The sequence below is a fragment of the Colobus angolensis genome, unplaced genomic scaffold (assembly GCF_000951035.1).
Source record: "Colobus angolensis palliatus isolate OR3802 unplaced genomic scaffold, Cang.pa_1.0 Scaffold89, whole genome shotgun sequence".
NCBI classification, from domain to species: Eukaryota; Metazoa; Chordata; class Mammalia; order Primates; family Cercopithecidae; genus Colobus; species Colobus angolensis.
The window spans coordinates 3,709,213-3,719,574 of NW_012122820.1; the positions used below are offsets into that span (position 1 = coordinate 3,709,213).

Here is a 10,362-nt window from a genome sequence, read left to right on the forward strand (position 1 = left end):
TTGAGCTGCTGTGAGCTCCACCCAGTTGGAGCTTCCCAGCGGCTTTGTTTACCTACTTAAGCCTCAGCAATGAGCTGTAGTCCCCCCCCCGCCCCCCCGCTGCCTCCCCGAGCCGGGACTGCGGGGTATGGGGCGGAGACGAGGCGCTCTGCCGTGGAGCCTGCCGCCGAGTGACCTGACTACAAATAGCCTGGGGAGCTCGGGGGAGGGCATCTTGACCTGGGCCAGGACAACCTGCCATGGGTCGGAGCAGGTTCCGGGGAGAGTCCGGAGATGAATTCCCAGCCCGTGTTTTATGCCTTCTCCCCATCCGCTGCTGCTCCTCATCCTGGCTTCCCACCGCTGAGCGCCGCGTGTGTGGCACCCGCTTCAGGGGGCCTTTACCTGGTCCGGAAGTGCGTCTGTCTTTGCACCAGATTATTGGGGACCTCGAGCGTCTGCTCCAGCGGCTCTCCTGTGGCATGTGGCTTCCCCTTCTCGCTCCAGCGTCCTGCTGTTTTCTATGAGATTGTTATTCCAGGAAGGGTGATTTCCCCTTTGATCCACCATTCCTTCCCTTTTACCTTTCTACTCCTCAAAGACCCTGTCTGTTCTCCATGGAAGCTTTCCCTTAGAGGGTAACCACACCCCTACCAGGTGGCGCTAAAGAAGCCTGTGCGTTTCTGGGAAATACTCCAGCCCTGGTCTTAAACAGCCTACCAGTGAGGAATACTCAGCTCCCAAGTCAGAGTTTAAAGTCCCATGGAGAGCCTCTGGGTTCACTTATAACCTGGTTTCTTCCTTACCTGTTTTGAACTGTTTCTGTTCTCTTCACTCATACTCCTCTCGTTCTCCTGTCTCCAAACCAGACCTTAATCTGATGACCACTGGCATGAAGGAAGAAGGAGGAAGTGTGGCATAAATACTTCCCCTTTGCCGATGAGAATAATAATCTATTATTCAACCCTTTACTGGTCTAATCTTCCAACAACTGTAGGAGATAGGGATGATCATCACTGCTTTACAAATAAGGTGTGGAGAATTTTTAAAACTTATCCATACAGCGGAAACTTGAACTCAGATCTCTCAGCCTTTTATCTCCTTTTTCAAACCAAGTCTTGGTGCACCTGAAGAAAGACAAGGAGGTTAGTTGACTCCTAAGTCAAGTTGCTAGTAGCGGAATCTGGAGGGACAAGTAGGCAGAGGAGGATGAACACAGAGAAGTCCCTTTATGTTCCCTCTGCAGGCTTGCAGGCAGTGTTGGTGCCCCTTTCGGCCCCAAACCCTGGGTTACTCACTTTCTCCCCCTTCCTCCCAGGTCATCAAGAGAGAGGGCACGGGTACAGAGATGCCCATGATTGGGGACCGAGTCTTTGTCCACTATACTGGCTGGCTATTAGATGGCACAAAGTTTGACTCCAGTCTGGATCGCAAGGACAAATTCTCCTTTGACCTGGGAAAAGGTAGGCGTGGTCAGTGGGCTGGTAGGATAGCTTCGAGGTGGACACAAGCTGTCACAAGCAGAAACCATTTTCTCAGGACCAAGCTCAGGGAGGAATGGTTTATCACAGTCTGTTAACTCTTTCGGTCACTCTTTTTTTTTTTCTACCGTTCTGTAACTATACTGATCTCTGTCTCCCCTTCTCCTCATCACCTCCCAACACCTTCCTCCCCCTTCAAAGGTGGACTGTCTTGCATCTTCAACTCTTTTGTTCAGGGTCAGGTGATCTTTTACAGTTCTTAGACCTGGTAGCACTTAATGCAACCAGGTATCTCACCTTCTGGTCCCATTTCTAAAGGATGTTCAGCTTCCCCATGAGTGTGGTGCATTAACTCTTCAGGAGCACTGTTTGAGCCCAGAATCAGAACCCTGCTAAGGTGGTCCTGTTTGCCTCTGTACCTGCAGGGGAGGTCATCAAGGCTTGGGACATTGCCATAGCAACCATGAAGGTGGGGGAGGTGTGCCACATCACCTGCAAACCAGAATATGCCTACGGTTCAGCAGGCAGTCCTCCAAAGATTCCCCCCAATGCCACGCTTGTATTTGAGGTGAGTGTCCGGCCACTGAGATCAGGCTAAGAGCCAGGCCTTATCTCAGCCCAATGCCTGGCTGCCCTCCAGCCCTTCCTGCTTCTTGGAGACAATGTAGCCAAGGCTGAGGGCCTGGCCTTATGGGAGGAGAAATGCAGAGGGCTCTGCTGCCGCTAGTAATGGAAGTAACCGAAGCTTCGGGTAGCAAGAGGCAGGCACAAGCACCTCTCCAGACTCAAAGACATCTTTATCTCCAGAGCGGTACCCAGAAGAACACTGAAAGGAGTCAGGAGGTCAGAAACTATGGCCCATTATAAATGGCAGTACAGAATATTGGTGCTCTAGAGATCAGAAGAGGGAGCAGTAGCTCCCCTGTGGGTCAAGGGCTGAGAAAAGGCTTCACTGAGGAGATAGAACTTGACATTGTTCAATCTGAAAATGGTTGAGCCAATCCGTGGGCCCTTGAATACTGAGAAACTGCTGAGAGATGTTGGGTAATCATTTCTAATACCTACCAGATTGGGCTTATCATGTAGTGTGAATTAGGATTATCTGGAATGCATCCCAATACGTCCTTGTTAGTAGAGCAGGTAGCAAATAGATTGCTGTCCTCAGCTTAACTGAAATCTATGTAGTCTGCCCGCCTCTTCCAAAGTTGAGATTAGGGCAGCCCCCAAGAACTTCAAAAAAGTGCCGGTCTACCCAACTCCTCGTGACTGCCCTTGTGGTCAGATCTGGCCTGGCAGTTAGTAGGAACTCTCCCAGATGAGAAAGACTGTTTCACTGCCCATGAGTTAGTATGGGAAAGAATTGTGTTACATCCTGTCCCACAGGTGGAGTTGTTTGAGTTTAAGGGAGAAGATCTGACGGAAGAGGAAGATGGCGGAATCATTCGCAGAATACGGACTCGCGGTGAAGGCTATGCTAAGCCCAATGAGGGCGCTATCGTGGAGGGTGAGACAGTAGTCTGGGCTTTCAATTCTAATTCTGATATTTAGGTCTTGTGTGGCTTTGGGCAAGTCACTTCCCTTCTCTGAGCCTATTTTCTTGTCCATAAAATGAGGGGTTGGACCATATTCTCTTTAAATCCCTCCAGATCTGAGAACACAGCTAGGAGAATCTTGGGGTGATGGAGTGATGTAGGGAGGCTGATGGCATCCTTCCTCAGTCACCTGTCCTCTTACAACTCTGGTACACTGCCTCTCTTTCACACCAGTTGCACTGGAAGGGTACTACAAGGACCAGCTCTTTGACCAGCGGGAGCTCCGCTTTGAGATTGGCGAGGGGGAGAACCTGGATCTGCCTTATGGTCTGGAGAGGGCCATTCAGCGCATGGAGAAAGGAGAACATTCCATTGTGTACCTCAAGCCCAGGTGAGGGGTGGGCACTTGGTAGAGTAGGCAGGCAGGCAAACCAAGATCCAAGATATAAAATGAATTGTAGAACCAGCTGTATGTATCCTTTTTAACTCTGGCCACACCAAACATACACCATTATGATATCCTCAGTATACTTAGAAGTGTGGCAACAATTATCTACATCTCCTTGGATCTAAGCCCAGTGTTTTCAGTCATAGTTGCTACACTTTCTGTCCTCTGCCATCAAGATTTTCTTCTCCCATTAATTTATTCAGTCATTACTGAAACAGCTACTACATGCCAGGCACGACTGAAAATTCCTAGGGGTTCAGAGACTAATAGAACATTGTTTCTGCCTTCTAATTCTAGTTCACTGTTTAGTGAGGTGCCATTTAAATTAGTAACCACACTGCTGCCTGGCTTTAAGTTATTAGAAGGGTATGAAGGATGCTGAGGGACCATCTGATGGTGTGAAGAGGCCAGGGAAGATTTGCCAAATGTTTGAACCAACTCTCAAGGGATGGGAAGGTACTTTCCAGGAAATGGACAGGAAGCTTTTTCAGACTGAAGCAGGTTAAGTGTTGCCAAGACGACACATAGTGTTTTTCACCCCTACAGCTATGCTTTTGGCAGTGTTGGGAAGGAGAAGTTCCAAATCCCACCAAATGCCGAGCTGAAATACGAATTACACCTCAAGAGTTTTGAAAAGGTAAGTTTGCTCAGGGTCTTCCCATCTAAAGTCAAGTTCCACCCTGTACGTACTCTGGGGTAACTGACAACTGTGTTTCTCTCCTGGGGTGTGGCAGGCCAAGGAGTCTTGGGAGATGAATTCAGAAGAGAAGTTGGAACAGAGCACCATAGTGAAGGAGCGGGGCACTGTGTACTTCAAGGTGAGCCAACAGTCACTGTCCTAAGGACACTCCCAGGAAGAGTTGCTCTGAGCCTACCCTTCCCTTGGTGACTGAGATCATTTTCTGCCAAGAAATGGACAGGTTGGCACCTGCCATGTTCACTTCGTATATGTGAGCTTGCTGGCCTTGCCAGTGGGAGGGGTGGGAGCAGGAACCTCTTGTGGCCATGCGTCACTGATGTCTGCAGGGTATAAGAGCCTGGTACCACAACCTGTGCCAGGTGCCTGAGCCTTTGTCCCATTCTAGGAAGGCAAATACAAGCAAGCTTTACTACAGTATAAGAAGATTGTGTCCTGGCTGGAATATGAGTCTAGTTTTTCCAGTGAGGAAGCACAGAAGGCGCAGGCCCTTCGACTGGCCTCTCACCTCAACCTGGCCATGTGTCATCTGAAACTACAGGCCTTCTCTGCAGCCATTGAAAGCTGTAACAAGGTGAGGCCCCCTCAGAGGGCATGGAAGCAGCATTCACAGGCAGAGTTGAGTGCCAGCATGTCTGAAACTTCCCCTTGGTGACTAGGGCAGGGAAAGCAGGGTGGATCAGTGGGAGCTCTGAGGTTACAGGCCACAGGCCTGGATGCAAGTATTCACAGCAAGCACCTTAGCTTTAGTGGTGGGAAGCAGTCGGCACAGAAGGAGGAGGACACAGGGAGTGGGAAGAATCACGTAAGAGTTTTCTCCCACCTTGGTTCTTAGCCTCTCCGCTTACCTACTTGCTTTATTCTAAAGTGAATGTTGATGTCTGAAGTCTTTATTTCATCCAAAGACCTGCTGTCTTCCCTCCCTGCCTGTTGGATTAAATGAGGTTCCTTCCTAGATCTTGGATTGTTCCATTTAATGCCCCAGGCCTTGTTCTTCTTGGGGTGGAGCCAGCCATTTGCAATCCTGCTGAGGGGTACCTTTGGAACCCAGTCTTGGCCAGATGAGCTACAAGCCCTGAGCTCCCACGATGTTGCTTCCTCCCTGCATCCTTTAGGCCCTAGAACTGGACAGCAATAATGAGAAGGGCCTCTTCCGCCGGGGAGAGGCCCACCTGGCCGTGAATGACTTTGAACTGGCACGGGCTGATTTCCAGAAGGTCCTGCAGCTCTACCCCAACAACAAAGCCGCCAAGACCCAGCTGGCTGTGTGCCAGCAGCGGATCAGAAGGCAGCTTGCCCGGGAGAAGAAGCTCTATGCCAATATGTTTGAGAGGCTGGCTGAGGAGGAGAACAAGGTGAGGACTGGGGTGGGGAACAGTGGGAATAGCATCCCTCCACGGAACCTGGCTACTGTGGGCTCTTGGTGCCTTTGGTTGTCTGTGCCGATCCCAGAAACCAAAAGTTGCCCTTTTTCCTGAAGCATTAAGGAGCATGTGTTCCCTGCTGTTGGGGCCGTGTTCTGTGATCAGTGCTGGGAACCTACCCACAAGCCCCAGAAGTTGGGTTGGTTGCTCTGAGTGTAATTGCCGATTTATGTTTTCTTGTGGGCCAGGCACGGTGGCTCACACCTACAATCCCAGCACTTTGCAGGGCCAAAGTGGGAGGATCACTTGAACCCAGTTGGTAGAGACCTCAATGACTTATGATGGCACCACTGCACTCTATCCTGAGTGACAAAATGAGACCCTGTCTAAAAAAAAAAAAGCTAGATGCTTTTTGTGTGTGATTAAATAAATGATACATTTACATAGTTAAATTCAAACTGTACCAAAGTATATACAGTCAAAAGTCTGCCTCCCCCACCAGAAGCAGCTGACCCTTCAGGTTCTTGTATGGTTCCAGTGTATTGCATCAATGCACAGGCAGACATTCATGTTGCTTTCTCCCTTTCCCCTAACAAGAAGCAACGTGCTCTATGATTTGGCGTATACTGTGCTTTTTTCACATGATAGTAGCTGGAGGCTTATTTTACATCAGTATTTAAAGAACTTTTACATTCTTCCTTAGGCTTACATAGTATTCCATTGTGTGGATGTGGTTTATCTTAGTCAGTCAGTCCTCTTTTAGTCTTCCAGTGTTGTTGATGTTTTTTTTTCTGAGACAATTTCACTCTGTCACCCAGGCTGGAGTGCAGTGGCACGATCTTGGCTCACTGCAAACTCCGCCTCCTGGGTTCAAGCGATTCTCCTGCCTCAGCCTCCCGAGTAGCTGAGATTACAGGTGCCCGCCACCACACCCAGCTAAGTTTTGTATTTTTAGTAGAGACGAGGTCTCACCATGTTGACCAGTCTGTCTCGAACTCCTGACTTTAGTGATCTGCCTGCCCCTGCCTCCCAAAGTGGTGGGATAACAGGTGTAAGCCACCATGCCTGGCCAGTCTTAAACAGTGTTCTAAACCAGCACTATCCAGTAGAAATATAGTATCAACCACATGTAATTCAAAAATTTCTGGTAGCCATGTTAAAAAGGTGAAAAACAAATGGAATTAAGTTTTAGTTGCATTTGTGTATTTTTCAAACCATCTTCAAAATCCAATGTATATTTTGCACTAAAAACACATGAGTTTGAACTAGCCACTTTTACAGTAGTGGCTACCATATGGGACAATGCTGCTTAGAACAGCATTGCAGTGAATAACCTTGTGAGTTCATAATTTGTACATATACAAGTGTTTAGTTTTATTTGAGACGGTGTCTCTTGCCCTGTCGCCCAGGCTGGAGTGCAGTGGCACAGTCTCAGCTCACTGCCACCTCCGCCTCCAGGGCTCAAGCAATCCTCGTCTCAACCTCTTGAGTAGCTGGGACTACAGGTGCATGCCACCACGCCCAACTAATTTTTGTAATTTTTGTTGAGCTGAGGTTTCACCATGTTGCCCAGGCTGGTCTCAAACTCCTGGGCTCAAGCAATCTGCCCACCTCAGCCTCCCAAAGTTCTGGGATTACAGGTGTGAGCCACCAGGCCTGGCCTATACAGATATATCCTTAGGACAGATGTAGGAGAATGAGTGTGTCTGTGTAATTCTGCTAGAAATTAAGTGTGTGTTTCTTCACTTGGGATGTCAGCCTCTTTGCTGTTCCTCTTCCTTGCAGGCTAAGGCAGAGGCTTCCTCAGGAGACCACCCCACTGACACAGAGATGAAGGAGGAGCAGAAGAGCAACACGGCAGGGAGCCAGTCTCAGGTGGAGACAGAAGCATAGCCCCACTCCACCAGCCCTACTCCTGCGGCTGCCTGCCCCCAGTCTCCCCCCTCCACCCTGTTAGTTTTGTAAAAACTGAAGAATTTTGAGTGAATTAGACCTTTATTTTTCTATCTGGTTGGATGGTGGCTTTAGGGGGAAGGGGGAAAGGAGTAGGCTGGGGGATTGAGGTGGGGAATCATTTTAGCTGGTGTCACCCCCTCTTCCCTTCCCCCTTTGCACATGAACATATGTCCATCCATACATATTCATCAGAATGTTAATTTATTATTTTGCTCCCTCTGTTAGGTCCATTTTCCAAGGGTAGAAGAGGCAAGTGGTAGGGATGGGGTCTGATATGAACCCAGGGTGGAGAGGGAGACTCCTGGGCAGCCGTTTTCCTCATCCTTTCCCTCTCCCAGTCCATTTCCAAACGTGGCCTCCATGTGGGTGCTAGGGACATGGGAAAAACCACTGCTATGCCATTTCTTCTCTGTTCCCTTCCTCACCCCCAACGGTGTGGCTCCTGTCTTCTGGTGTGATGCTGACCACCCCCTGTGCCCTGTTCTGGTATTTCCCCTGTCAGTTTCCCCTCTCAGCCAGGTTGTGTCCCAAAATCCCCTCAGCCTCTTCTCCGCACGTTGCTGAAGGTCCAGGCTTGCCTCAAGTTCCGTGCTTGAGCAATAAAGTGGAAACAATAAAACCTGGGTGTCAGACAAGCCTTTTTGTTCGGCCTTGGAGGGGTGGGTATGGGTGGGTACATAATGGGTAGTGGCAGAATTAAGGGGTCACCCACTTAGTCCCAGTTGAGCTTAAATAAGTGCAGCATCTCAAACAGACACCGTAGTTGGGCAGGAAGCAGCCGCACCACGCACGGCTTCCTGAGCCCTGCATAGGCTGCGGCTGGGACTTCCCTCCAGCAACCTGGCAGGTTTTAGTGCCTCTGGTTTTCTTCCCTGACACTTAGGAAGAGGAAAGTATAAAGATCTAGAAGACTGGGACACCGCGCATGTTCATTTTGAAGTTGGAAGTGGTCTTCTGCCTACCTCTGATCTGGCAGAGGTATCTGAGCATTTCGGTTTCTTAACAGGGTAAAACTCCTGGTGTCACTAACCTCCGTCAGATAACTTTTACATGATTAAGGTCGAGAGTAAAGAGTGGTCATGCCCAGCTTCCTTCCCAGCCTTAACAGGAAACGGCTTGTGCTTTTTTTCTAACTATGCTTTGACCCTTAACTCCTATGGCATGACGGGGCCCTGGGAGAAGCCAGGCAGCACAAGCCAGTCATGCTGAGCTGCCTCCAGATGATTCTGGCTCCAGGCCACAGCCCGTGTCTGCCCTCATCCCTCTCTCCTACTGTGGGCTCTCCAGGCCTTTCCCGACAGCAATGTGGTTGTCTGCTTAGCCACATGCCTGTATAGTTCCTTCCAGAAGAAATTTATAATGGTGGAAGACTGATCTCTGTGAAAATTTTCACCAAGTCATACAGCATGGCTGATGCTGGAGCCAGGATTAAAATTGGGGTGTGCAAGTCTCCCAGTGTGAGTATCCCTTGAGCCCAAGACACCAAGGATGCAGAGAGCTGTGACTGTGCCACTGCATGCCAGGCTGGGCAAGAGAGTGAGACCCTCTTTTTTGAAAAAGTCCCAGTGTAACTACTCTTACTGGGCTTACCGCATATCACAGCCCTGTGTTTGTGGTTTGTGTCTGGGTCCTCTTGGTATTTCAGAAGTAGTAGATTCTTACCCCTGCAGCCAACAATCATCACTAACTCATTAAGCATTTATGGGGTAAGCCTAGCACTGTACTGACAGCATCACATGAGTTAAACTTAATCCTTGCAACCATCCCACAAAGAAGGTGTAACTCTAATAACCCTATTTACAGATAAGAAAACCAAGACTCAGAAGTTAAATGGAAAGGTATGCCTGAAATGGGAGGTCTCTGAATTAATCCAGACTCTCCCATGAGGTTCATTTGGCTGTGGGCAAGTCTTGAGCTTCTTTCCTCATCTGTAAAAATTGAAAGCATTCCTAAGGTTTCTTCCAGCTCTGCATCCTGTAGGATTCCAAGAATGTAAAACTGCATTTAACTGTGGAACGTTTAGAGATAAGTCTTAGTTTATGTAACATTAAAACTGTCTAGTGAGGATGTTTTGTTAAAGTGCCTACCAGTCTAAGCCTAAAAATAATCGTACCACATACTCAAGTCTGCCCTGGGTCAGTGCTACAAGTTCATTTCCCAGTCAGTTGTCCCCTCCTACCAACACTTAAACCTTTCTATATGCAGAGAAATGTGCCCGAATAAAGAAAGGCTAGTAGCAAGCAGTACTGTGAGCTGTTAACAAGCTTTGCAAGTGGTCTCCGGGAAAAATTAAAATAGGGTTTATCTTGTCCTAGTGCTGGTTCTAACATCGAGTTCTATGCATTTTTATCTCCCAAGCATTTCTCCTCCCTCCACACTAGTATCACCCCCTCCCATCACCATGCACTCCAGCCTGCTCTCCTGCAAAAGGCTTCTATCTTGGATTCCCTCCTGCTGCCCCACCTGCAGTTCACTCTGTACTGCATCCAAATCGTGTCCCTCTGAGTACTTCAATCACTTTCGATGATTTCCCATCCCATTTAGGCTAAAGAATCCTTATGGCCCACAAAACCCCACGAGGCTTGGCAAAGTGCACTTAACACTTGCCCTCTATACCAGCTTTGCCACCCTGAGGGTGAATGGTGAACTGTATTCCATTTCCACTGGAGAAAAAATACGTGAAAGGCACTTCATGCAGGACTAGTAACGTGTAGTATCTTTTTTTTTTTTGAGATGGAGTCTCCCCCTGTCACCCAGGCTGGAGTGCAGTGGCGTGATCTCAGCCCACTGCAAGCTCCGCTCCTGCCTCAGCCTCCCGAGTAGCTGGGACTACAGGCGCCATCACCACACCCAGCTAATTTTTTTGTATTTTTAGTAGAGACAGGGTTTCACCATGTTAGCCAGG

At 48.8% G+C, this 10,362-nt stretch overlaps 1 protein-coding gene across 1 annotated transcript; it reads left to right on the forward strand.

Annotated features, from left to right (window-relative positions):
• The first annotated feature begins 1,295 nt into the window (after nucleotides 1-1,295).
• FKBP4 (FK506 binding protein 4, 59kDa) lies at nucleotides 1,296-9,524 on the forward strand. The gene is made up of 10 exons (XM_011931053.1): nucleotides 1,296-1,442; nucleotides 1,886-2,028; nucleotides 2,844-2,964; nucleotides 3,227-3,383; nucleotides 3,987-4,077; nucleotides 4,175-4,258; nucleotides 4,526-4,711; nucleotides 5,253-5,492; nucleotides 7,287-7,376; nucleotides 9,261-9,524. The coding sequence occupies exons 1-10, from the start codon at nucleotides 1,328-1,330 to the stop codon at nucleotides 9,285-9,287; spliced, it is 1,254 nt and encodes a 417-aa protein (XP_011786443.1). The 5' UTR covers nucleotides 1,296-1,327; the 3' UTR covers nucleotides 9,288-9,524.
• The last annotated feature ends 838 nt before the right edge of the window (nucleotides 9,525-10,362 follow it).